Below are 25624 nucleotides of genomic sequence, written 5' to 3'. Positions count from 1 at the left end.
CATATTTATATATAAAAAAAGAAAAATTCTACACGCACAGACACAGGCGCACACTTATATACGTATTATTTTACAAATACATATCCTTTTGTCTCAATAAGGCTTGGCTTTAGTGAAAAACAATGTCAGAAAGGCATAGTTTTACCTACTAATTAGCTATGACGTACATTTCTTAGTTTGGTCAAGACAAATAAAATGTTTGGTTTTTTATTTCGCCAAGCAAATGACTTGTCGATCAAACTGGTCTCTGATTCTATAAGTACCAAAAACTTCGAGCTTCTTCTCTCATAGTTAAATAAAATTCATCTTTTCACGGATATATTTAATTTGGAGCCATGATGAATTCAAGAATTTCTATTATCATTGCGTTATCTTGCATTATGATCACTTCAATTCGTGCATACGATCCCGACGCTCTTCAAGATCTCTGCGTTGCCGATAAATCTCACGGTAGAAATTACCTTTGTTCGAAAATTTAATCTATCGTGATGTTATAATAATATCTATGTATCAGGAGGATCATCTCAAACTCTATGAACATCTTATCTAAATTTCAAATCAAAAATAAAATTAATATGTTGAAATTAGAGATATTTTAATATATAGATATTTTGTGGGAATATTACACCATTATTAAATCTATGTTGACTTGATATAAAACCTAAACGGCACGATGTGCGAAACGCAGGAACCAAACTGAATGGATTTCCGTGCAAGGAAACATTAAACATCACGGAGTCCGACTTCTTCTTCGCCGGAATCTCAAAACCCGCCGTCATAAACTCTACGATGGGTTCGGCCGTAACAGGAGCCAACGTGGAAAAGATCCCAGGCCTCAACACTCTCTCCGTCTCCTTAGCACGTATAGACTACGCGCCGGGAGGTTTAAACCCACCGCACACTCACCCACGCGCCACCGAAGTCGTCTACGTTCTAGAAGGAGAGCTTGAGGTTGGATTTATCACAACAGCGAATAAGCTTTTCACTAAAACCATAAAGATTGGTGAAGTTTTCGTTTTTCCAAGAGGGCTTGTGCATTTTCAAAAGAACAATGGGAAATCTCCCGCGTCGGTTTTGTCGGCATTTAATAGTCAGTTGCCGGGAACGGCTTCTGTTGCGGCAACCCTATTTGCGGCAGAGCCGGCTTTGCCGGAAGATGTGTTAACTAAGACTTTTCAAGTGGGATCTAAGATGGTTGATAAGATTAAGGAAAGGCTTGCCACTAAAAAATAATTCATAAAAGTTTAAAAAAAAAATAAAAACATGAAAATATAATGTAACCGTTACCTAGAAAGATTTTATTTAACACTACTGTATTGAATAAAAAGGTGTTACTGTGATTATCTTGTTGATGATTTTTATTGCTTGCTTGGAGATCAAGTGTTCGTCCTAGAGCTTTTGGACCAGTGATGGATTAATACACTTCTTAAGTTGAATAAGAAGCTAACGTGGGCCTGGAAAAATGTATAATGGGCTAACTAATATGGCCCTAAATAAAATGTTAGTAAATTATCTCATTTAAATATATTTTTTTAATACATAATGGGCTTACTAATAGGGCCCATATTAAATGTTTCGCTTGTGATTTTAGCCGACGGAGAGTCTGTTTTCAGATCAACCTAAAAGCCTATCGTCGTCGTCGTCTCAAGTCGCATTAGCTCTTTCAAAAATCCGATAGTTTCTGGCTGCGATGCCGCCGAAGAGAAATTTCAGGAAGCGTAGCTTCGAGGAGGAAGAAGAAGATAATGATGTAAACAAAGCCGCAATTTCAGAGGAAGAAGAGAAGCGAAGGTCAGCTCTAAATTGAAAAGCAAATCTGTAGGGTTTTGATTTTCTTCAATTTATTTGATGGGTTGTTGAAAAGGTTCGATTTTTGTTTGATCTACAGATTGGCGTTAGAGGAGGTGAAGTTTTTGCAGAAGCTGCGAGAGAGGAAATTAGGTATCCCAGCTTTATCTTCTACGGCGCAATCTAGCATCGGAAAAGTGAAACCAGTGGAGAAAACTGAAACTGAAGGAGAGAAAGAGGAGCTTGTGTTGCAAGATACTTTTGCTCAAGAGACTGCTGTTTTGATTGAAGATCCCAACATGTAAGCAAATCTCTCTTTACAAAAATTGTAACCTAGTTTGCTTGGTAGTTAAATAGATTAAGCTAGAGTGAGCTGTCTTTGTCTTTGTCTTTGTAAGTGTTGAGGATTGTTTTGATTCTTTAGGGTAAAGTACATTGAACAAGAATTGGCGAAGAAACGGGGAAGAAATATTGATGATGCAGAGGAGGTTGAGAACGAATTGAAGCGAGTGGAAGATGAGTTATATAAGATACCTGATCATCTTAAAGTAAGTTGTTTAGTGTCGATGTTTAACAGGGGTTAAGATTGTTGTTTGTTACTAAAAGCCTTCCTTCCTTCTCAGGTCAAGAAGCGTAGCTCGGAAGAGAGCTCGACGCAGTGGACTACCGGAATAGCAGAAGTCCAACTCCCAATTGAGTATGAATACATTCTCAATCATAGATGTAAGATAAATGTGTATTTGAGTATTTTAGAGATTAATGTTTTTTTTGTTTGGATGGATAATATTCAGATACAAGCTGAAGAACATTGAAGAAACTGAAGCTGCCAAGAAGCTTTTGCAAGAGAGGAGACTTATGGGTCGGCCAAAGTCAGAGTTTAGTATCCCGTCTAGTTATAGTGCGGATTACTTCCAACGCGGGAAAGATTATGCTGAGAAGCTTAGGAGAGGTTTGCTTTATGAATCCTTTTTTCTCTTTTTTCCATTTGTTAGTCCATGTGCGTGTTGGTTCTTGTATTGATATAAACTTTGAAAACGCAGAGCATCCTGAGCTATACAAAGATAGAGGAGGACCTCAAGCGGACGGTGAAGCAGCTAAACCTTCTACTAGCAGTAGTACTAATAATAATGCTGATTCAGGGAAAAGCAGACAAGCAGCAACTGATCAAATCATGTTGGAACGATTTCGCAAGAGAGAGCGTAACCGTGTAATGCGAAGATAAAAGTAAAAACATGTTTGCAGACTTCATCCTTGACCGGGTAACAACACTCTTTTGGATGTTAGATTTATGTTGTACTGGAATTCTGTAACATTTCATTAAAAGAAAACAAATCTTCGTTTACATAGTTCATAGTAAAAGTGTGCTTTCAGAAGTTTAAGTTGCTCTCAAAGCTCTAACCAAACTGCCAATTCGAAGGAACGACATTGAGTAGTGTCTTGATTTTGCCATTACTGGTTTGGATTTTGAATGGAAAGACTTTGGCCATTAAGGTAAGTAAAAGGCTTTGCCAGATAGATTAGGTCCCCAGTTTCTTGACATTGTTTCCCATTTGTTGCTGTTAGAGCCTTTGATCCATACTTGGAAAATATAAACATGTCTTTTTCCCTTTATGATGAAAATTGCTAAATGAACCCCTAGGTTTCGTATTTCACCTAAAAACACCCAAAGAAAAATGAGGTGTATTGAAGACCCAGAGCGCTAGTTATGTAAGTCCATAGAGTCAAACCATATCAAGTATATGGGCTTTATCAAGGGCCCAATATTGTGAAGTAAAACTTGAGAACAAGAATGAATGGCCCAAGTTAGATCTCATTTCACATGGTTTAGACCAAACTATTATTAATTTTTTTTTTTTTGATAGGGAAACTATTATTAATTTTTAATCATTGCAAATTTCATAGTTATTTGCCAAACAAATTTAAATAATAAAAGTCCAAACATAGGGGACCCGGGAAGAGTTAAAAGTACATCTGATATCTCTCGAATCAATTGGAGCTTACAAAAATCCATATGAAGTTTCTCTATTTCAATAATTATTTCTGTTGAGAAATGAAATTCAATAATTCATCTTACATGATTGAGTCGTCGACCTAAGAAAATAAATTAATCGTACATTACATATGTACTAGCTTAAGTATGATAGCTCCATTCCACATGCGTGTCATGCTTACATTCAAAAGCATATATAATTATTGTGATCATTTGGTATCATTTTATTCAACCAAAAATCATATTATTTCGATTACGTATCATCAATATGTTATAAAACCAAAATTATCTATTTTTAACTTTACAATGACTTACTAGAAAATATTATATTCGCCAAAATCATTTATTTAAAACCTTTAATGCAACAAGATTACAATTTATTTAAATCTAACAGTCTGAAACCGTTTTAATGGGGAAATGAAAAATATTACGCTTTCAAGCCAATTAGCCAAAAAATAAACGCTTTTAAGCCAAATTATAAAATATCTATTTCCTTTAAATAATATGTATCAGTTTAAAAAGTAAAGAGTTTTCTTAAACCCAAGAATATAATTTCAAAAGTGAATTTGAGATAAACGTTAAAAAAAACTTTATCTAAATTTCACGCGTTCCGTGTACATATTTTCAATTAAACGTAGGCAATATGGTGACAAAAATGAATAGTTTTCAAATACGTAGGCTCTAAGACATCTGTAATGTATATATAACACCACACACACAAATGTCCTTAACGTTTCATGTTGTGTCATTCTCTTTTCTTCAAGTCGGCAAAAGTATCACAATGTTAAACATCTTACCGTTTTTCTTGTTCTTTCTTCCGTTTCTCATCGGAAACAACCGCATTTGCGTCGCCGTAAAGACAGGCTTTGTCGGGAGAAACGGCACGCAGTTCGTGTTGAACGGAGAACAAGTTTACTTAAACGGCTTCAATGCTTATTGGATGATGACCACCGCGGCTGACACGGCATCTAAAGGAAGAGCTACCGTCACGACGGCGCTCCGGCAAGCCTCCGCGGTGGGAATGAACGTCGCTAGGATTTGGGGTTTCAACGAAGGAGATTACATTCCTCTTCAGATCTCTCCTGGCTCCTATAGTGAAGACGTTTTCAAGGTAACACGCATGCATATACATACATACACATATATACTTAATATTTTATATTTTGAGAACTTTGGTGGCTCGTTGCAAAACATGCTGAAATCACCATTTCGTATGTTTTTATCAATTATACAACAAACTTAATATTTTTAATCATGAATTGATCGTTTGCTGACTGAGTTGATAAAATTATCATTGTTTATTTACTTAATTATTTTGTATTGATTCACTAGTAAACGGAATTATAAAGAAAAATATTGACTGTTATTTTTTATTGTCATGATCATATGTATATTAATCTTTGGATGACCGTTGTTTGTTGAATCTAAATTGAAGGATTCAAATTTCAAATTATACTTCCGACATAAGACCTTCAAACCTTTTTGTTTTTTTTCTCGTAAAAAAATCGTCGTCTACTCCTTTTCATACGCTAATATAAAGTGGATAATCGCAAAAAATGACAAAAGCATAGATAGACTTTCACATTGTTAATCATATTTATATTAATTAGAAGCATAATTTGGTACTAGACACCTTTAATTTTTGTTGACCTAATAAAGAGACTCTCACAATTGATTGATAGAAAAACTAACAACAAATTGTAATTGGGTTTTATGAGTACTAATACTGATACAAAGTTTTGTGACAGCAGGGGCTAGACTTTGTCGTCTATGAAGCTGGACGATTTAATATTAAATTGATAATTAGTTTAGTCAATAATTTCGAAGACTATGGAGGGAGAAAAAAGTACGTGGAATGGGCCGGTTTAGATGAACCGGATGAATTCTACACAAACTCAGCTGTCAAGCAATTCTACAAGAATCACGTGAAGGTTAGTAATAATATGAAAATTAAACCCATGTTAATTACATAAATATCAGTTAAATTTAATATCTAGAGATCATCATATGTAACACGACACGTTAAAGGCAAAATATTCAGGTTATATTTGTACACGTTAACGCGAGATAAACGACGGTTTTGAAATGTCAAAAGTTAGGTTTTGATCAATTAAAAGTAATCAACAAACATGACAAATGTACCAATCTAAAAATGTTTGTTAACTTATTATTGAACAAATGTCCCAAATTAAATATCTCGTAAAAGGATTAGATCATATATAGAATTTTGTATACTAGTACCGACTTAAAAATCAAACTAAACCGACGGTTTGACAAAACCATGAAACAGACCGTGTTGACGAGGAAAAACACAATCACTGGTCGAATGTACAAAGATGACCCTACCATCTTCTCATGGGAACTCATCAACGAACCTCGCTGCAATGATTCCACTGCTTCGAATATTCTTCAGGTATCTATGTCTCTCCTCTGTATTTATACTATACAACATGCACACGTATACATACTTAAACGGTGTCATTTTGTGTGCAGGATTGGGTGAAGGAAATGGCTAGTTATGTTAAGTCCATAGACTCAAACCATTTGCTGGAAATAGGGCTTGAAGGGTTCTACGGAGAATCTATACCGGAAAGAACGGTTTACAATCCCGGCGGAAGGGTCTTAACCGGTACAGATTTCATCACCAATAACCAAATTCCGGATATCGATTTCGCCACTATCCATATCTACCCGGATTCTTGGTAAGTCATCAGTCTCTCTATTCAATGAATCAAAATTGGGTTTTCTGGTTTGTTGTCTTTTAACACATTCTCTCTGTGTACCAAATCAAGATCAGGCTACCATTACAGAGCTCAAGAACAGGAGAACAAGATACATTTGTGGACAGATGGATCGGAGCACATATTGAAGACTGTGACAATATCATCAAGAAGCCTTTGCTGATAACAGAGTTTGGGAAATCTTCAAAGTACCCTGGTTTTAGCTTAGAGAAACGGAACAAGTTTTTCCAAAGAGTTTACGATGTTATCTACGACAGTGCAAGGGCTGGTGGTTCGTGTACTGGTGGTGTTTTCTGGCAGCTTACGACCAATAGAACTGGTCTGTTAGGTGATGGGTACGAGGTCTTTATGCAAGCAGGTCCTAATACTACTGCTCAGCTTATCGCCGACCAATCTAGTAAACTGAAAAACCTCAAGTATCCACCGTTGGTCACACATAGTGCAGAATGAAACAGTATAGATACAAACAGTAGATATTAGAATGTAAAAATAGGAAACATGTATAGTTGAATATGAACAAAAGCTAAATGATATGTAGAATAGTTGAATGTCTTTTGATTCTTTCATTGGAAACAACAACACATTATATTGAATATGAACAAAAAGCTAAATGGTATATACAATAGACTTCTTTTTGGGTTGAAAGTCGTTTTATTTCATTGGTAACAACAACACAGTGGGAAATTATGTATTACAGAGTAGAGACACATATTCCTGTTTAAAATGAGGAAACAAGAAGATCATCTGAAGTAGTAATACCTTTAACTACGTTCCTGTCTGAAGGTAAACCAGCTACAACACCATGTTCAATGCCACATTCGTTTGTTCCTCTCCTGATCTTGAAGTACCCATCCTGAAATTTTCAGATTCTATATCTAAGGTTCTGTGGTTTCTTTGGAAGGTCGAAAGTAAAAGTTTGATTGGAGAGAAGAAGAACTTACATCACCCCAGCTTCGGTTCCATTGATTTGCAAGCAACTGCAACAATTCAAAAGAATAGAAAATGTTGTGAATTTTTTGGCTAGATCGAAACTCAAAATCCAGAGCGTCAAAAGTGGAGTCATACCCAATAATCTTCACCGTCATCAGAAGTTCCCCAGCCAATAAGTTTAACAGCATGACCTCCAATGTTAGTACCTGTTATGTGCTTGTACACTCCAGATTTGTAATGCGCAAAGTCCTGTAGAAGAACAGAAAGATACATGAACATGTGGAGTTCCATAATATAATCATATCTTTGATCACTCTAGAACCTAGTATTTACCTCGTAAACAGTGAAGGCAACCTCAACAGGTCCATTTTTGTAAACTTCTGCCATAATGTCATCAGGGTGAGATCTGACCTTGTACGCACTAACACCATAATGTTTTGATTCACGCCAAAGCTGGTTTCCGCTAACACATTTCCTTGCACATTTTGGTGTAGGGTAAGCGGGTTCACATCCCGGGTGCGAGCAACCAGTATTGTCGAAGTATGGATCACACTGTAGAATCAAGAATACGTTTTATAACTACTTTGCCATTAATAGATGTTCTTTGCAGTTAAAAAGTGAATTTACCTCTTCAGTGACTACACCGTGGTGCTTAAAGTACCGCCACGCAGCAATTGGGTATCCACCATTACAACCTTGACCGCAAAGGAATCCACAACATGCTAAAAGATCATTGACAGATAAAGAAACATTCTGCATACGAACAAAAGAAACGAATATTAATCATTCGAAGAGAAAAACACTAGCCATCATCAATCTTGGCTACAGTAAGAAATCTATGTTACCATGTTATATTTGATGCAGAATCTGTCAGACAGTGATTCAACAGCACCAAAGGCCCAGCAAGAACCACAGTGACCCTAAACAAACCAAAACCAAAATGTTTATATCTGTCTGAGAACCCATTATGCAATATAAAACTCAAGTAAATGATCTGTTACCTGATCTTTAGTGAGACGATTATGGAGAGGATTTAACACAAAACATAAGAAGAGTCAGTAAATCATTGGATAGAAAAAAACAGAGATAGTGGAAATCTAAAAGATTAAAACCGACCTAAGATCCTTCCAATACTGGTGCACTGTGACCAAGCGGTTCTAGCATCAAATTCTTTTGGAAGCTTCAAAGATATATCATGGCTTACAATAGGCACACCCAAAAATTCCGTCTTTGGTGTTGGTTTAACACCAAGAAGGCGCTTAAACTCTGCAACCTACACATAGATTCACAAAAACACAAGTTTTCAGGAACAGTGATAAGCATTGATAGGATATATGTAAGGAATGGTGGAGGTAATCAGAAACTCACAGTGGCGTTTGCAAACCGATCATTGAAAGAAGCTTTCCATCCAGCGTTTGGATTCTCATTGACTTCCTTTACAATCTCATTCTGCAAAAGTTGATCATCAACGCTTAGGCAATCTAAAAGAGACGAAAACAAAACAGAAAATTGGGTGGATTAAGATCAAAACCTGAAGAATCCATGAGGTCAGTTTCTGCTTGGAAAGATTTTCAGCTGCAATACCCTGAGATTAAGAGACAACCCAGCTTCAAAAGTTTAAAACTTTAAACAATTCTGATATCACAAATATGTTTCCCGTTCATTGATTCGATTAAGACCCAGAAAATTTCGATTTTTTTTTTTAAAACTTCTAGCTTCAAGAGTCCAACAAATAAGCAAACATGATCAAACCCAGAAAAACCCGAGAAGGCTACGAAACAGATCGTAACTAGAAGAAAGCACTAACATGCATAAATATTCGTAAGCAATTTCAAACACAGATTATGAAGGTTCAAGTACCTGCAACAAGTTGAAGGATGAAATTAGAAGCCCTAAACAGAAGAAAACAGAGGCTGAGTGAAGAAGTCTGATACAATTATCAGCCATGGATCTTTCTCTTCTGATTATTTTTTTCTCAATCCCTCAACGAGTTCCAGTAATCAAAAACAATGATTTGCTTAGACTTTGGAAAAGGTACAAAGTTTTCTTTTCTAGGAAGAGACAGAGAGAGGCTTATCTTTTTAGTTAGAGAATGACAGATCATATTACTGCGAGGATAAGATCCTGACCGTTGATTTGTTCCACTTACTTGATTGTTAATCATAATTTAAAATGATTAATTAAGGCGTTACTTTTAGGTGGCTATAATTTACCAAAACCAAATAAACACTGTAACAGTCCTCTTGCATGGTAACATGTAAAATTGAATATTAACAGAAGCTATACATACTTTTGTTTTGATTGAAGGTGATTCTTTCAATGGTATATTAAACTTACAACACAGTTGCAAATGATATATTACAGAAGTAGGGACACATCGTCTTGTTTAGACTGAGGAAACCAGAAGATCATCTGAAGTGGTAATACCTTTAAATACGTTCTTCTCTGAAGGTAAACCAGCTACAACACTCTGTTCAATGCCACATTCGTTCGTTCCTCTCCTGATCTTGAAGTAACCATCCTGAGATTTTCACATTTTCTATCTCAGGTTCTGTGCTTTTGTTTACTTGGAAGGTCTAATTTAAAAGTTTTGATTGGAGAAAAGAAGAACTTACATCACCCCAGCTTCGGTTCCATTGATTTGCAAGCAACTGCAACAACGAACAAGAAAATGTTATTACTTTTTCAGCTTGATCTGAATCAAAATCCAGAGAATTCATACCCAATAATCTTCGCCGTCATCAGAAGTTCCCCAGCCAATGAGCTTAACTGCATGACCTCCAATCTTAGTACCCGTTATGTACTTGTATACTCCTGATTTGTAATGTGCAAAGTCCTGAAGAACAAAAAGATACATGAAAATGTGGACTTCACCAAGATATAATCAATATGGTTTGATCAATCAAAAATCTTTTTCATTACCTCGTAAACGGTAAAAGCAACCTCGACAGGTCCATTCTTGTAAACCTCAGCCATAATGTCTTGAGGGTCAGGATTGATTCTGTATGCGCCGACACCATAGTGTTTTGATTCACCCCATAGCTGGTTTCTGCTTACACATTTCCTCTCACATTTTGGTGTAGGGTAAGTGGGTTCACATCCCGGGTGAGAGCAACCAGTATTGTCAAAGTATGGATCACACTGAAGAACCAACAGCATTACAAAAGTTCAATACACTTTGACCACATTGCCATTATTATTTGTTCTTTGCTGAGAATTTACCTCTTGGGTTACTACACCGTGGTACTTAAAGTACAACCATGCACCCATTGGGAAACCACCATTACAACCAAAACCGCAAAGTAATCCACAACATGCTATGACATCATTGGCAGATAAGGAAACATTCTGCAAGGGAAGAAGAGCAATTACATTAAAAAGCTGTAGCAATCGTCAATCTTGGCTTGATGGAGAAAGTTGTGTTACCAAGTTATATTTGATGCAGAACCTGTCGGACAGTGATTCAACAGCACCAAATGCCCAGCAAGAACCACAATGACCCAAAAGAAACCAAAACCATAAAGTTATCGTCGACCAGAGTAACACATTGTTCAATATATAACCCACTCAAATGAAATGATGTTTCACCTGATCTTTAGTGCAATAAAGAGGGAGATAATTTGAAACAAAACATAAGAAGAGTCAGTAAATCATTGGGTTAATGACAGAGATAGTGGAAGCTAAGAGATTAAAACCGACCTAAGATCCTTCGAATACTGGTGCAATGTGACCAAGCGGTTCTAGCATCAAATTCTTTAGGAAGCTTCAACGATAAATCATGTCTTACAATAGGTACACCTAAGTATGCCGTCTTTGGTGTTTGTATAACACCGAGGAGTCGCTTAAACTCTGCAACCTGCACATACATACACAAAAACACAAACTTTCAGGAACAATGATAAGTAACGTAGCTCTTAAAGAGATAAGAGCATGGAGGTGATAATAAACTCACGGTGGCATTTGCAAACCGATCATTGAAAGCAGCTTTCCAACCAGCGTTTGGATTCTCATTGACTTCCTTTACAATCTCATTCTGCAAAAGTTGATCATCAACGTTTAGGCAATCTAAAAGAGACGAAAACAATACAGATAATTGTGTGGATTAAGATCAAAACCTGAAGAATCAGTGAGGTCAGTTTCTGCTTGGAAAGATTTTCCGCTGCAATACCCTGAGATTAAGAGATAAACCAGCTTCAAAAGTTTAAAACTTTACTGATATAGAAACAATTACAAAAAACCATATATACATTTCCCCTTCATATGTCTTAGATTGATACGCAGAGAAAAAAATCACAAAGTTTGATTTATTTTGTTTTTTTTTAACTTGTAGCTCAAGAGTCCAACAAATCGATCTTAGTAAGCAATTTTAACACACAGATTACGAAAGTTTAAAGTACCTGCAAGTTGAAGGATGAAAATAAGAGCAAGAAAACAGAGGCTAATAAGTGAAGTCTGATACAACAACTATCAGCCATGATGAATCTCCCTTGTACAAATTTCTCGTTCCCACAAAGAATTCCAGAATCAACACAATGATTGGCTCAGACTTTGGAAACGGTACAAATTTTCTTTTCTAATAAGACAGAGAGAGAAAGTGAAAGGCTTATCTTTTAGACAAACTGAAAATGACACATGATTTTACTAAAAGGATCCTGACCGTTGATTGATCCTACTTACCAAAATATCAAGTAATGATGTCTAACTTGATCATTAATCATCATTTCTTGATATTTACTTGATATCATGGGCCTATAATTCTTTAATGGTGATTTCTTTTATTATAGGCCCATTCTATCAAGTAAATAATAATATCAGGATATTATACTTACCTGCAAGGTGATTCTTTTATTAAAGTTTACATGGGCCTATACGTTTCCAGGCCCAAACTATTTGTGAAGTAATGTCTAACTTGATTATAAATCACAATTTAAAAATGATTATTAATTAAAGTAATCAAGGCATTAGTTACTTTAGGCGGCTTTAATTAAAGAAATCAAAATACAAGTGTAACAGTAATTAGTCTCTCTAGTCTCTACTCTACTGTCGCATCGATCGAAAAGCCATAGAAATCTCTAGAAAGGAAGCAGAGAATCTTTGAAGGCGATGAAGTTCGTATCTGTAGCCAAAGGGATATGGTTTCTTCGACCCTAATCTGCTAATTTCACCTGTCTTTAGAGCCGGTAAGCTCCTCGTCTTTTACGCTTTCCGATCGATTTCTCTGAATATCTCGAGATTCTTTTTTTTTATTAGTTCCGGTAGGTTTTTGAAACTCATTGGAGCTGATTTGTGCTGAGATTTGTATGATACTTGTTTTTTATTCAAATTGTCTGCACATTTTTGTTGTCAAATCCAAGGGTTTTCGCTCTCTAGTTATTTGCCTTGTTGGAGCTTTTGATTTTGGTTATTGATTGAGTTCGCGATCGATTACGTTTAAGCTTTGTAGCTGATCCGATCTGGGAGATTTTCTGGTGTTGTGTATCTTCTTCTTTTTGAGTGCTTCATTGATCTCACAATGTATATTTCGTGTTTTATATAGCCTTTAGTGTTGTTGTTGCTGAAATCAGTGAGTAAAATGCTATTTATGTTCGTTTGATTTCTGATTAGTAACATACTCAGCTTCTCGCTGTCCATTGTATTGTAGTAGAATTCTTGTAATGTGAATTGCTGATGATGAGTCTTTAACATTTTCTATCTAGGTATCTCCTGCTTGTGTTCCTTTCTACTGAGTTTGTGGTTGGAGATTTGAAGTACTTGTGTTTTAAGGGTAGTAAGTGGTTAACTACAGATGAATAAGAATCAAACAGTTGGGCTAGACTCTGAAGATGATGACTCTGATGATTACGACATTGCGCAAGTAAACTGTGAGCTAGCTTTGGTTGAAGGTCAGCTCTGTAACATACCATACGAGCTCTACGATCTACCAGATTTAACGGGAATATTGTCTGTTGAGACTTGGAACTCACTTCTGACTGAAGAAGAAAGATTCTTCCTCTCATGTTTTCTGCCAGATATGGATCCACAGACTTTCAGTTTGACGATGCAGGAACTTCTTGATGGTGCCAATTTATATTTTGGGAATCCAGAGGATAAGTTTTACAAGAATTTGCTAGGTGGATTGTTTACTCCAAAGGTAGCTTGTTTCAAAGAAGGTGTTATGTTTGTCAAGAGGAGAAAGTATTACTACTCTTTAAAGTTCTATCATGAAAAGCTGATCAGGACATTTACCGAAATGCAAAGGGTGTGGGTTCAGTATGGAAATAAATTGGGCAATTACTCAAGGCTCCTCATTTGGTCAGGACGAACTCAAACCGGTAATCTCAAGCTACTGGACCTCAATAGAGTTCCATCTAAGGAAATGGATAGTGCTACATGTAGATTCAAAACTCCCAATGTAGTGAAACCCGTGGAAAGAAATAGATCGAAAAGTTTAACCTTCCCTCGCAGTGGCAGCTCCAAGAACAGTCTCAAGATAAAGATAACCAAGGAAGGAGTATTCCGGTATCAAGGTTCCAGCTTAGTTTCTGCTGGCCATCATCATCAGACTTTGCCAAAGGGTGTTCTCAAATTAGTCCCTAAATCTTCTTCTGCCATCCTCAGGAAACCCTATGTAGCTCCAGGAAACAATCTCCTGCAAATCCATGAAACCGGTTCAAAGAGTACTAGATTTGCAGCGTCTCCATACTTAGGTACGACATTTGAGAAACCACCCTACGGAACTCTTGGCTGTTCTATCCCAGACCCTTTCTTAACCTATTTGGAAACTACACAAAGATCAATCCAAGGTACAGAACCGGTGTTTCATGATCCAACACACACTGTTCCCAGTGCTCTCCGTGTTTCAAATTACTCCATCACAGAACAGAATATACCTCTAAAGCAAGAAGAATATGTCCGGTACCACCTGAAGTCTCCTGGTTTTAAGCCTAGGACTGTTGACAGAGGCTCTGAAACAACAGAGAGCAAGAGGATTTCGTCTAGTAATAACTTTCAGAGGGAAGCCAAGGCTCTGAGAAAACCGCTGGGGGTCCTGAGCGAAGACAATCATGCTCGAGAAGCCAATAGTGACCATTTGTTTTCCTTGACTTACAAGCGAAGAAAGGTTCAGAGAATCGCTTGAGCTCCCGTGACGCTATGCTAATTCAATGTTCCACCTAATGTAGTCTTCCATGAAAATATGAAGTGTAATGCTGCAACTTGGTAACTGGATTTGGTTTGGGGTTGAGTTTGTTAGTTTTCAAAATTTGAAGGCACTAAAAAGAAACACTAAAGAAATAGAGGAGTAAAAGTGAAAATAATTTGAACTATTAAACAAATTACCGATAAGGTCACATTCTTTAGCTTTTCTCTGCGGAACACATCGAGAGAGCTTCTTCCAAAAACCTCAAACGCTCCTCACACAACGGTAAGCTCCTCCAAATCTCCCAAAACGTTATCGCTTTCGAAATTAATTATCATCATCGTCATCACTCAGCGATTATTTACCAAAAGAATTTTTTTGCTGAAGGGTTTAGGAGTGATGGGGTCTCTCGTTCGTGAATGGGTTGGGTTTCAGCAATTTCCAGCAGCTACCCAGGAAAAGCTGATTGAATTCTTCGGAAAATTGAAGCAAAAGGTGTGTTTTGTTGTTGTTGTTCCTGTTTCTTTGGTGCTTAAGTCGGTTTCTCGGATTCTCCGTTGTGATTAGGAGATAATGATGGGAGGTTTTTGTAATTGCAGGATATGAACTCAATGACAGTTCTTGTTCTGGGTAAAGGCGGTGTCGGAAAATCATCCACTGTCAATTCTCTTATCGGCGAACAAGTCGTCCGTGTCAGTCCTTTCCAAGTACGTAATTCAGTTTCCCTAAGCTTGATTTTTTTAATTTGGATTAAGAAAGAGTAGTCATTTCAAGATATTTGATGGCTCTGTTTTGTTGATTTTGTAGGCTGAAGGATTGAGACCAGTGATGGTTTCAAGAACAATGGGAGGGTTCACTATCAACATTATTGACACCCCTGGACTTGTGGAAGCTGGATATGTCAATCACCAAGCTCTCGAGTTAATCAAAGGGTCAGTAGCTACTCTTTTGGAATATCTCTTCGTTGATTGTTGCATATAGGATTATCTCATTCGTTTTTGAATTAATTAAGCTAAGTATATATGTGGTTAACATGTTTACTTGTGGGTTTCTGTTGAAATTGTGAATTATGAGTATCTGGTTTACGCTGAAGCTGTATATTGGAGTGTGTGTGGAAGTTTTACGATAGTTGTTGTGTTTCTCGGATTTTGGACAGGTTTCTTGTGAACAGAACAATAGATGTCTTGCTCTATGTTGATCGTTTGGATGTGTATAGAGTCGATGAGCTAGATAAGCAAGTTGTTATAGCAATCACCCAAACCTTTGGAAAAGAGATATGGTGCAAAACCTTGCTTGTTCTGACTCATGCTCAATTTTCCCCTCCCGATGAACTTTCCTACGAAACTTTTTCCTCCAAGAGATCAGATTCTCTCCTCAAAACTATCCGGGCTGGTTCTAAGATGCGAAAACAAGAGTTTGAGGTATGGTTATTTATACATATACCTGTCTCCGAAAATTGTTATACCAATGTATGTTTGGTTCATTGTAGCAAGAATCAGTTTCATTCTTTACTGGCTTGTAGGATTCTGCAATCGCGGTAGTCTATGCAGAGAACAGCGGAAGATGCAGCAAGAACGATAAGGACGAAAAGGTTTGTGTTTTCGAATCTCTGATTTGATCCGACTTGGAGAGAGACTGACTGTTAAAAGTTGCTTACCTGCTCTCGGTTCAGGCTCTTCCAAATGGTGAAGCGTGGATCCCGAACTTGGTTAAGGCGATAACTGATGTAGCAACAAACCAGAGGAAAGCAATTCATGTAGACAAGAAGATGGTAGATGGATCTTACTCTGATGATAAAGGAAAGAAACTCATCCCTCTTATCATAGGCGCTCAGGTAAGAAAGAGACACAGTTTGATTTATTGTCTTGTTCGAATTTGGTAAACAAGTGAAATCCTTTCTTCTACTTTGCAGTATTTGATCGTTAAGATGATTCAAGGAGCAATCAGAAATGATATCAAGACAAGTGGAAAGCCACTTTAAGAGGCTCTGAAGAAGAGGTTTTGTTGTGAGCAAATTACAAGGAGAAGAAGAGTTTTTCGATTGTTCTTTCTTTTGTTAGATTTTATCTGCAACATTTTCTTGTTTCCGGCTTTATCTTTGTCTGTAATTTATGGAGATTTGTTCAAAGAAAAGATTGCCATGCTTTCTGGTTAAATGAAATGGATGTTTCCCAATCATAATATCACCAAAAAAAGAATATATTATGTTCTGTAGATAAGAAAAACAAATGATCTGCTAAAGTCTGTTTTGAATCAAACAAGTCTTTTAGCTGATGGGATTAATTGTTTGCATCCTCGGGTGATTACATAAACACAGATCAACAGAAAACTCGGCATAACCAAGGCCGCTTCTATCTCCCACAGGAAGACTAGCATTGGTAGCCTGATGTCAATGTCTGTTAGATCATCAATCACTGCTGCTTCTGTTCCATTATAAACAGTTTATTGAGAATTGGTTCGGAATCATCATCATATCCATCTCTTATTTCCTAATACTAATAGACATGAGTGTTTGTTTGTAACAGAGGTTTAAGAAATAGATCGTCCCGGTCCCACATAATCTAACAAACTTACCGTTTAGATTAGATAATCACCATCAGATCTCACAGTTGCAATATGATGAAAATAGACGGTCCAGATTTCTCGAACGTTCTCAAATAAGAAAAAGGAAACAACTGTTGAAGATAAAAGGAAAGTAGGAAACAATCGAAATTTGGATATGGTAATAGTCATTTTGACATGTGCAATCTTTTTAATATGTTGTAGTACCTGAAAGAAGCTGGATGGGCTCAAGGAGACCGAGTTTTTGCTTGTACCAGCCAAGACCTTTAGCTGTCCCGATTTGTTTTTGGATCATATCACAAGCTGCTGCATGAGGTATTGCTTTCTTCATTTACTTTTTTTTTTAGTAATTGATTGAAAGATTTTTTCAACCATGTTTTGTTTTTTTTGTAAGTACTAAATTTTTAATTTTTGTGACATAACATCCAAACAGAACGTGCCAAAAAAATTTGATACCATACGCGAAAATATGATTTAATATTTTAATAAATATTATAAACATAACAAAAAAAATAATTAATATTTAAAGTTTAATAATAAATTAAGCAAATTTTAAGCAAAACATAAATAATTTAGAACAAAAATATGACCAAAAACGATTAGGTTGATTATAATGTGTAAACTAGTAAAATGTGCTAGTGTCGTTATTATGTTATCAATCAAACGGTATAATGCATGTTGTTAACAAAACAAAACATAGTTTTATTGACTTCTCAAAAATGACCTTTGAAATAATTACGACAAAGAATATTTTTATTTTTTTACTAACCTTTCTATTATCGAACTCTTTCGTTGTAAAAATGTCTCTTGTCGCCGGTAGTGTCAAGAAGACGGACCTTTGAAATACTTCTCAAAAAAGACCTTTGAAATATTCAAAGGTATAGCAGGTGGCGAGATAGCCTGGCTTGTGAGAGAGGAGCTTTCCGTCTTCTTTGTTATGTGTATATTTTAATAAATAATTTTTTTGTTATGTTTACATTATTTATTAAAATATTAAACTATATTTTTTTGTTTATAGCATCAAAATTCATTGGCACGACTCTGATGACGAGACACCAAATATCCATATAATGGTGTTGCAGTTGCTTCGTTGGAAAGACGATAATCAACCTCCGGCCAAGATAATCTTCATATCAAACTCGCTCAGTATCTATCACTTCTCTTGGTTTTTTGCTTAAAATCCGCTCAGTATCTGATGAATATTATAAAATTTCTTCATTGAATTTTGGGGTTTGAACAGCAAAAGTAAGAATCTGATTTGTCTGAAAATTAAACATTTGCGTTCAATAAATAGCATGAATTTGATTTGCTATAATTTCGTAGAAAAAGTTGGACAAGAAGAAGAAGAAGAATACAACGTGGTTAAGCAATTTGAATCCCTATATTTTGTAGGCATGATATAAACATTGCTGTAAAACGATAATATATAATCGGTGTGATACAACAAGACCGTGTCATGAGAAACCGACATAGCCCAGCCTGATACGCGGTTCTCCTTCTCCAATCATTAATATCCCTCTTCTTCCCTGCAATTACTCTTTATTGTACTTACCTTTTCTCATAAATCTACAAAAAATACAAGTACGATTTAAAACGTTATGATCGTTGTAAACTTCCATGAATGGCCAAAACAAAAATACCAAAATCTACCATTGGTCAATAGACTAATTTTTCTTTATTTCATTGCAATTATGAAGAAATTACATTGTCTTTATTTCACTGAAATTAGATATTTACGAAACCAACGGTTCATATTTTTTTTTAACTTATGAATAAAATAATAATAATAATAATAATCAAGTACTGCCAAAAAGAATAAATCCGATAGAAATTCATTATAAGATGAGAAAAAAGATCTGTTGAGAGAATTCGAAAGAAAAACTCAAATGCAAAGCCATCAGAATCGAAGCAGGCTGAGCTTGATTCTACGGTCTAGATTCATCCCTTCCTTCTCTTCACCACTCTCCCTCTTCGTCGTCCTCGCTGCTGTTCCTCTTCCGATCTACTTTTCCGGTCTACTCTCCGGCAGAAACAACAAGCCGCTTTCAGTTATGGTTCGTCGTCGCTCTTCCTCCACTTTCCTTCTTTTTTTTGTTTGTTCTGAGATTTGATTCGCCGATTGTGTTTGTTTGTTTGTGCAGAGACTCAACTCCAACTTAGCTTCTTCAATGGTGGAATCGAATATTTCTTGTACCACTTTCAATATCTTGGCTCCGATTTATAAACGCGTTGATCAAAAGGTTTGCTTCTATTCTTCTGATTTCTTCACTCTTTACCTTGTTGATTCTGGAATCGACGACATTGGTTGATTGTGTTGGGTGTTATTAACAGAATCATAGCACTCGAGAGAGCGATTTCCGCACGCTTTGGTTAGCTCGTAACCAGAGGATTTTAGATTTGTTACTCCATCAACGCTCTTCAGTTATCTGTCTCCAGGTACACACTTTGTCTCTTAGAAAGAGTCAAATTTTGACTTTTTTTTTTTTTTGTTAAGCTGACTCTTAGCAATTGTGACTGTTCGTAGGAAGTTTGGGTTGGGAATGAGGAATTAGTGAACATGTACCACCACCAGCTTTCATCTTCAGGCTACACTATTTATCAGTTGGCTAGAACAAACAGTCGTGGTGATGGTAAGATTCTTTATTTTTTATCATGTTTTTGATTGAATATGGTCTCTGTCCAGAGTCATTAGAAAGTTAAGAGGCTCAATGTTACTGCTTGATATGCTTCAGTAAATAGTGTAGGGTTGTCCAAATCTATACCTTTTCATGACTTGGAAACTGGTAGTTCAGGATCTTTCTGGTGTCAAAGTGTTCTTGTTGGTGTTTATATGATCTTAACGTCGTTGTTAGTAGGATGCCGTATTAAAAGGCAATCTTATGGATGGAGTAGAAATATTGTCTAAAATTCAAAGTCAATGCTATATGTTTGGACTCCTCTAGCTGATCGCATGCGATGAAAGATAGGCTTCTTCGCTTTTGATGTCTCATTTGTGGACTTGAATATCTTTCTTACAGGTCTTTTAACAGCCATTCATAAGGACCATTTTAAAGTTGTAAATTACCGGGAGCTGCTCTTTAACGATTTTGGAGACCGTGTTGCTCAGCTCTTACATGTCAAAACAGTTATTCCCTTTCCGCTTAATGGAAAGCAAGACGTTCAACAAGAAGTTATTATAGTGAACACTCACCTCTTGTTTCCTCACGATTCTAGTTTGTCTATTGTAAGACTGCATCAGGTTGGTCATCCTTTCCATCATTTTGCATTTTGAGACCGTTCACCTTGAATCTTGTGATAGTTTAATTTGATTGCTTCTTTTCACAGGTTTACAAAATTCTTGAATATCTGGAAGCTTACCAAAAGGAAAATAAACTTAATCACATGCCCATTATTCTCTGCGGGTTAGCTTCTAGTCTTTGAGTCTTGATATTGTGTCCATCCGCCAGTTCAATGTAATCACAGACTTTTGAATTATGCTTATTGCAGTGACTGGAATGGAAGCAAACGCGGGCATGTCTACAAATTTTTGAGATCTCAAGGGTTTATTTCATCATACGATGATGCTCATCAGTATACCGACAGTGATGCTCATAGGGTAAACATCTCTTCAAAAAAACTTCCTCCAGCCTTCTGTTATTTAAAACGCCTCATATTGTAAAAGACACATCCTTATCCGTCATTCTTCCATTTATTTCTTCAGTGGGTTAGCCACAGAAACCACAGGGGAAATATTTGCGGAGTTGATTTCATATGGCTCTGTAACCCTAGTGATTCAAGAAAACCATTGAGAACAAGTTGGGTGGAAGCTGTTTTCAGCATTATCAAGGTGAGATATTCGGAAAACTAAGATATTAAGCACTATACCTTTACAAAATGTTAAAGTCACATCATACTTACCATGTCTTGTCTCATTCTTTCCAAATTTACTTTTTCCTAAACGATATTTTCATGTTCATTTTGTCTATTTCTGATTTCTCTTGATGGTTTCTTCCAGTATCAACTACACAAAGCTTCCATAGCCGAGGACGATGCCTTTACTTTTCTTGGGGCAAAAAATCACAGTGATTCACTAACCTACTCTGACTTTTGCCTAGCACTTCAAAAGGTAAATACATTCTCTTCAGGAAAAAGTAGACCTCAATTTTCCACAAATGCTGATAAAAAAATCTTAGATTTGCACATTCTAATTGGAATTTGACACTTCTGAAAAAACTTTGTGATCATCTAGAGATTTCACTTATCATAACAGTAGAATAAGGATCAAATAAGTTCTTCCAGATTTTTACAAATTCTTTCAAAGACGAATGGACTTTTATGCTGACAACAAAATTTGATATTGTGTGGTAGGTAAATCTAACGGGTATTCCACATGGACTTAGCTTCGAAGAGACAAAAGAGCTATGGGTCCGAGCTGATCTTGATGGAAATGGTGTCTTCGACTATGAAGAACTTAAGGTAAATAAAACTAAACCAATTGGTACATAACAGAAATCACAAACCGGTAGCTTTGTTTAAAACGTCAATCAAGACTCTGATGTGTTGTGTTATGTAATGTCAGAAAATTTGGAACATGACGATGGTAAATCAACCTGGAAACTGCAAAGAGAGTGTGATGGAGAGTAAGAAAGAAGAAGGAGAAGATGAAGCAATCGGATTGAAAGTGAATAAAGCAATTTTGTTTCCACAAGAAGCAGAGAAAGGATTGTGGCCGGAGAATTACAATATATCCGATCATGCTTGTCTCACCGTACAATTCTCTCCAGTCAAAATGCTTTGTAGCTAAATTTTGTTTAATTACGGCTCTTGTAAATGTAAAGAAGCAATGAGATTGAGATTTGCAATGAGACATCTTTACGAACCTTATGGAGTGTGCTGTATAGTTTTGTCTGTTTAAAGATTTTTTATTTATTTTCATGAATCAAATTTTAGTGGAGTAAAAGTGATAAATTTAAAATGTTAAGCCAATAAGATGAAGTTAAATTTTAATTATTTTTAAAATACAGTATCGTGTAGGATTTGTTGACTCGTTATAACACTTCAATTTTGGCTGTTATGTAAAAGAAAACACTTTAATTAATCTAAAGGACGTGGCAGGTCAAATTGTTAATTTCATGAAAATTGAAAAAGGGGAAGAAGAAAGATCTGAAACAGCGAACACAACAGAGAGACTTCTTCTCGGTATCTTGTCTTCACTTTTTGGAAACTAAAGAAAATTGGAAAAGGGCTGACTTTTTTGGTTTGGTGAAGTTCGTCGTGGGGACTCGGGACAATATAATAAAGATGAGTCCTCGCTTACTCTGAGTGTTATCTATGTAGTTGCTTCAATTTTTGTCACTCATTTGCCTTCGATTCCTCCTTAAGAAACTGTATGTTTAACCATGAAACTGGTCAAGTTTGTTTGATTATCCAATACTTGTCGTTCTGAATTCGTAACTGATTGCCCTTTTCTTGTTTTTTCAACAGGACGATTCTTCTATTGGGAATCGGTCAACGTCCTCAAGTTTATCAGAGATCTTAGGGTTTCTAATCAGATATTTGATTCATCAAAATCACCAACTAGGGTTTACAAAGTCCATGCTTTTCGATCATTGATCAGAGAGCTTTCAAGAAATATTTGCAAGAAAATGGCAATGGCTCCAGTAATAAAGCTGGTCTTAGGTTCAGTTGCCTTTGCCATTTTCTGGATATTAGCAGTGTTTCCCTCTGTACCATTCCTACCAATTGGTCGAACCGCCGGTTCTCTGTTCGGTGCAATGCTAATGGTTATCTTCCAAGTGATAACCCCGGAACAAGCTTATGCAGCCATTGATCTCCCGATACTCGGTCTTCTCTTTGGAACGATGGTTGTTAGTATATACCTTGAGAGAGCTGATATGTTCAAGTACTTAGGCACATTGCTTTCGTGGAAAAGCAGAGGTCCGAAAGACTTGCTATGTAGAGTCTGTCTTGTTTCCGCTGTTTCAAGCGCTCTGTTTACTAACGATACATCTTGTGTGGTTTTAACCGAGTTTGTGTTGAAGATCGCTAGGCAAAAGAATCTCCCGCCTCACCCGTTTTTGCTCGCTTTAGCCACGAGTGCGAATATTGGTTCTTCTGCTACTCCCATTGGGAATCCGCAGAATCTTGTTATTGCGGTTCAAAGCAAGATCCCGTTTTGGGAGTTTCTTCTTGGTGTTTTTCCTGCGATGATTGTTGGTATTACCGTTAACGCTATGCTTCTTCTCGGTATGTATTGGCGGTTATTGTCAGATCATAAAGAGGATGAAGAAGAAGTACAAAATGCTGATTCTGAAGTTGTTGCCCAAGAAGATGTCCAATCTCATAGGTTCTCGCCAGCTACATTTTCGCCAGTCTCATCCGAAGATTCGAACTTGAGAATGGATGCCGCCGAGACTCTCAGAAACAGAGCGGGTTCAGCGGGTGAGAGCGAGTTAATAAGCTGCAATTCAAATGCGTCGAGAGAACAACACAACGACGCAGAGTCTCAAGGAGAGAGCAATAATACCAACAATATGTTCCAGACCAAGAGATGGAGAAGAGTTTTATGGAAATCAAGTGTTTATTTCATCACATTAGGAATGCTAATATCTCTGCTTATGGGTTTAAACATGTCGTGGACCGCAATTACCGCGGCTCTAGCACTCGTGGTTCTTGATTTCAAAGACGCAAGGCCGTCTCTCGAGAAGGTGAAAACCAAATTTTCTTAAACTCTTTAGAGATACAATTCAAAGATCTTATCAAAGTTGTAACTTTTGCAGGTATCGTATTCGCTTTTGATCTTTTTCTGCGGGATGTTCATAACCGTTGATGGATTCAACAAAACTGGTATCCCTACCGCTCTATGGGACCTAATGGAGCCATATGCCAAAATTGATCAAGCCAAAGGAATCGCGGTTCTAGCAGTTGTGATTCTTGTCCTCTCCAATGTAGCCTCTAATGTACCAACCGGTAATGTCATTATTTTTAAAGCCAAACATGTATGGTTGGCTCCACGAACAATTTCTTGATTCAAAAGGAACCACAAGACCATGCGAATGATTATTTTTTCTTTTTTTTTTAATCGTTTGTAGTGCTTTTGTTGGGAGCAAGAGTGGCGGCATCAGCGATGGGGAGGGAGGAGGAGAAGAAGGCGTGGTTGTTGCTGGCGTGGGTGAGCACAGTGGCTGGAAACTTGACGTTGCTTGGTTCAGCAGCAAACCTGATAGTGTGTGAGCAAGCTCGTAGAGCAGTGAGCCATGGATACACTCTCACTTTCACTAAACATTTCAAATTCGGTTTGCCTTCAACACTCATCGTCACTGCGATTGGTCTCTTCCTTATCAAGTAAATCATAGCTCACTCTGCATATATGCTTTCTTTTTTCAAGAACCAGTGTTTATAGCTAGGTTTTATTTCCACACTTATGTAATTTAATAATAGTTATAATATCCATATTTGCATCATTGAAAAACAAACAGTATCACAACTATGGGTCTGACTGGTAGTCTTCTATAGAAGAAAAATAGTGAGAAGAAAAAGAATTCTTCTGTGTTGTACTTAAATGTAACCAGTCAGATAAAAAGTAATTGGTTTTGTTTCTTCCCAATTCTTCAAAAAGCAATAAAAAGTAATTGGTTTTGTTTCTTCCCAATTCTTCAAAAAGCAACGTGAAAAGGAAGAATTCATCCCACTTCAAATACATGAGAGAGAAAATTCTTCTGCTTTTTGCTTTTTCTTTTCTTCACTTTTCTTCGTTTATTTTTCATCTCATTTCGTCCATTTTTTATCAGTCACACCCTATATAAGTAAGAAAATGGTATAGCATTTTTCAAGTTGAAGTGGTTCTTCTACTCCGCAGATGTGTGTATGTAGAGCTGAGGAATTTATGAATGTATATGTAAGCGCCCCTCTTTTTTTTTGTCTTTTGTAATTTAATATTCACATTGTATTGTATGCTATGTTCCATACTCGGCAAATCCTTATATTTGTGGCTGGTTCTTTTTATTTACGACTTCTACGAAGTTTCCTATATACAAATTTCAATGTGGTTTACTTTTTGTGATCTTATATAAGCTTCAAGATAAATTAACCATTGACGTTAACGTTAGGAGTAACTGTCACATCACATGACTAAGCGCACTTTGACTTAAGTGGGTAGGGTATCAAGAAGATGATCTGGTAGGAAAGAAATTATGTGACCCAACATCTGCATTATGGGGTCCAAAACCTGTCCGTAAAATAGTTGACGAAATCTACCAAGGATCTCAATTTTTTTTTTTTTTTTTTTTTTTAGGATCTCCTTTATTGTGCCTTATATAAGCGCACAAACCCATCTTGCCTGCTTAGAGCATGACCAGCGGTAGTTTTTTAAATTTGGTTCTCAACAGTTAAGATATGCTTTAAATCCCTTTGTTGGACTTGCTCTTATGATATAAACTTGTAGACGAGCGGGCGAAGAGCGACCATAGAGAAAGCTCTCTACTTCATATTTTGATATCTTTCCCTCTCTTAGTTTTG

The 25624-nt window shown here is 36.6% G+C and overlaps 10 protein-coding genes, 2 long non-coding RNA genes and 1 other non-coding gene across 19 annotated transcripts; 8 read left to right on the top strand and 5 right to left on the bottom strand.

The window, feature by feature from the left end:
• The first annotated feature begins 230 nt into the window (after positions 1 to 230).
• Positions 231 to 1458, top strand: GL22 (germin-like protein subfamily 2 member 2 precursor). Its single transcript, NM_001083981.2, has 2 exons — positions 231 to 450; positions 689 to 1458. Exons 1-2 carry the CDS (start codon positions 336 to 338, stop codon positions 1231 to 1233), a joined length of 660 nt encoding a protein of 219 aa, NP_001077450.1. The 5' UTR covers positions 231 to 335; the 3' UTR covers positions 1234 to 1458.
• A 135-nt stretch (positions 1459 to 1593) lies between these two features.
• On the top strand, positions 1594 to 3266 carry AT1G02330 (integrator complex subunit-like protein). The gene is made up of 6 exons (NM_100114.5): positions 1594 to 1791; positions 1889 to 2089; positions 2213 to 2336; positions 2412 to 2485; positions 2580 to 2737; positions 2829 to 3266. The coding sequence occupies exons 1-6, from the start codon at positions 1691 to 1693 to the stop codon at positions 3008 to 3010; spliced, it is 840 nt and encodes a 279-aa protein (NP_563649.1). The 5' UTR covers positions 1594 to 1690; the 3' UTR covers positions 3011 to 3266.
• AT1G02320 (uncharacterized protein) lies at positions 3238 to 3384 on the bottom strand (the record flags this gene model as incomplete). The annotated part of the gene is made up of 1 exon (NM_100113.1): positions 3238 to 3384. One exon carries the CDS (start codon positions 3382 to 3384, stop codon positions 3238 to 3240), a length of 147 nt encoding a protein of 48 aa, NP_171734.1.
• Positions 3291 to 6090, bottom strand: AT1G04103. Of its 2 annotated transcripts, NR_138651.1 has the most exons (2): positions 4576 to 4887; positions 3291 to 3441 (listed from the first exon to the last, which is right to left on the bottom strand). It is a non-coding gene; the product is annotated as an other RNA (long non-coding RNA). The 2 variants fall into 2 exon arrangements; NR_138650.1 differs by lacking the exons at positions 3291 to 3441; positions 4576 to 4887 and adding an exon at positions 5229 to 6090.
• On the top strand, positions 4381 to 7079 carry MAN1 (Glycosyl hydrolase superfamily protein; the record flags this gene model as incomplete). Of its 2 annotated transcripts, none has more annotated exons than NM_001331331.1 (5): positions 4381 to 4889; positions 5530 to 5709; positions 6069 to 6191; positions 6272 to 6480; positions 6576 to 6969. In NM_001331331.1, the coding sequence occupies exons 1-5, from the start codon at positions 4500 to 4502 to the stop codon at positions 6967 to 6969; spliced, it is 1296 nt and encodes a 431-aa protein (NP_001321462.1). In that variant the 5' UTR covers positions 4381 to 4499. The 2 variants fall into 2 exon arrangements, with proteins under 2 accessions (NP_001321462.1, NP_171733.2); NM_100112.3 differs by having other exon boundaries at positions 4516 to 4889; positions 6576 to 7079.
• AT1G02305 (Cysteine proteinases superfamily protein) lies at positions 7048 to 9524 on the bottom strand. Its single transcript, NM_100111.3, has 11 exons — positions 9310 to 9524; positions 8981 to 9034; positions 8818 to 8898; positions 8566 to 8722; positions 8451 to 8455; positions 8295 to 8369; positions 8077 to 8202; positions 7783 to 8001; positions 7585 to 7698; positions 7461 to 7496; positions 7048 to 7372 (listed from the first exon to the last, which is right to left on the bottom strand). Exons 1-11 carry the CDS (start codon positions 9394 to 9396, stop codon positions 7238 to 7240), a joined length of 1089 nt encoding a protein of 362 aa, NP_563648.1. The 5' UTR covers positions 9397 to 9524; the 3' UTR covers positions 7048 to 7237.
• AT1G04097 lies at positions 9014 to 9332 on the top strand. The gene has a single exon (NR_138649.1). It is a non-coding gene; the product is annotated as an other RNA (long non-coding RNA).
• A 168-nt stretch (positions 9525 to 9692) lies between the features above and the next one.
• Positions 9693 to 12105, bottom strand: AT1G02300 (Cysteine proteinases superfamily protein). The gene is made up of 10 exons (NM_100110.3): positions 11847 to 12105; positions 11565 to 11618; positions 11402 to 11482; positions 11149 to 11305; positions 10876 to 11015; positions 10672 to 10797; positions 10372 to 10590; positions 10172 to 10285; positions 10065 to 10100; positions 9693 to 9970 (listed from the first exon to the last, which is right to left on the bottom strand). Exons 1-10 carry the CDS (start codon positions 11922 to 11924, stop codon positions 9836 to 9838), a joined length of 1140 nt encoding a protein of 379 aa, NP_563647.1. The 5' UTR covers positions 11925 to 12105; the 3' UTR covers positions 9693 to 9835.
• A 363-nt stretch (positions 12106 to 12468) lies between these two features.
• AT1G02290 (uncharacterized protein) lies at positions 12469 to 14751 on the top strand. Its single transcript, NM_100109.3, has 2 exons — positions 12469 to 12629; positions 13146 to 14751. The coding sequence occupies exon 2, from the start codon at positions 13235 to 13237 to the stop codon at positions 14564 to 14566; it is 1332 nt and encodes a 443-aa protein (NP_171731.1). The 5' UTR covers positions 12469 to 12629; positions 13146 to 13234; the 3' UTR covers positions 14567 to 14751.
• A 34-nt stretch (positions 14752 to 14785) lies between these two features.
• Positions 14786 to 16789, top strand: TOC33 (translocon at the outer envelope membrane of chloroplasts 33). 2 transcript variants are annotated; one of them, NM_100108.5, is made up of 8 exons: positions 14786 to 14851; positions 14954 to 15061; positions 15166 to 15273; positions 15374 to 15498; positions 15723 to 15987; positions 16089 to 16157; positions 16239 to 16400; positions 16479 to 16789. In NM_100108.5, exons 2-8 carry the CDS (start codon positions 14966 to 14968, stop codon positions 16545 to 16547), a joined length of 894 nt encoding a protein of 297 aa, NP_171730.1. In that variant the 5' UTR covers positions 14786 to 14851; positions 14954 to 14965; the 3' UTR covers positions 16548 to 16789. The 2 variants fall into 2 exon arrangements, with proteins under 2 accessions (NP_171730.1, NP_001117215.1); NM_001123743.2 differs by having other exon boundaries at positions 14961 to 15061; positions 16479 to 16752.
• Positions 16790 to 16954: 165 nt separating this feature from the next.
• AT1G08795 lies at positions 16955 to 18120 on the bottom strand. 2 transcript variants are annotated; one of them, NR_143421.1, is made up of 3 exons: positions 17898 to 18120; positions 17141 to 17431; positions 16955 to 16989 (listed from the first exon to the last, which is right to left on the bottom strand). It is a non-coding gene; the product is annotated as an uncharacterized misc_RNA (transcript). The 2 variants fall into 2 exon arrangements; NR_143422.1 differs by lacking the exon at positions 16955 to 16989 and adding an exon at positions 17033 to 17055.
• Positions 18121 to 18915: 795 nt separating this feature from the next.
• Positions 18916 to 22094, top strand: AT1G02270 (Calcium-binding endonuclease/exonuclease/phosphatase family). Of its 2 annotated transcripts, NM_100107.5 has the most exons (11): positions 18916 to 19182; positions 19270 to 19368; positions 19460 to 19564; positions 19653 to 19758; positions 20146 to 20366; positions 20453 to 20529; positions 20615 to 20723; positions 20829 to 20954; positions 21123 to 21233; positions 21476 to 21583; positions 21687 to 22094. In NM_100107.5, exons 1-11 carry the CDS (start codon positions 19015 to 19017, stop codon positions 21909 to 21911), a joined length of 1455 nt encoding a protein of 484 aa, NP_563646.1. In that variant the 5' UTR covers positions 18916 to 19014; the 3' UTR covers positions 21912 to 22094. The 2 variants fall into 2 exon arrangements, with proteins under 2 accessions (NP_563646.1, NP_001322300.1); NM_001331330.1 differs by having other exon boundaries at positions 18936 to 19182; positions 19270 to 19564; positions 21687 to 22063.
• Positions 22095 to 22239: 145 nt separating this feature from the next.
• On the top strand, positions 22240 to 25012 carry AT1G02260 (Divalent ion symporter). Of its 2 annotated transcripts, NM_100106.4 has the most exons (4): positions 22240 to 22494; positions 22592 to 23814; positions 23887 to 24076; positions 24199 to 25012. In NM_100106.4, the coding sequence occupies exons 2-4, from the start codon at positions 22753 to 22755 to the stop codon at positions 24453 to 24455; spliced, it is 1509 nt and encodes a 502-aa protein (NP_171728.2). In that variant the 5' UTR covers positions 22240 to 22494; positions 22592 to 22752; the 3' UTR covers positions 24456 to 25012. The 2 variants fall into 2 exon arrangements, with proteins under 2 accessions (NP_171728.2, NP_001320653.1); NM_001331329.1 differs by having other exon boundaries at positions 22240 to 23814.
• Positions 25013 to 25624: the final 612 nt, after the last annotated feature.

The sequence above is a fragment of the Arabidopsis thaliana genome (assembly GCF_000001735.4).
Source record: "Arabidopsis thaliana chromosome 1 sequence".
Lineage (NCBI taxonomy): Eukaryota > Viridiplantae > Streptophyta > Magnoliopsida > Brassicales > Brassicaceae > Arabidopsis > Arabidopsis thaliana.
This window is presented reverse-complemented; position numbering and strand designations above follow the sequence as displayed.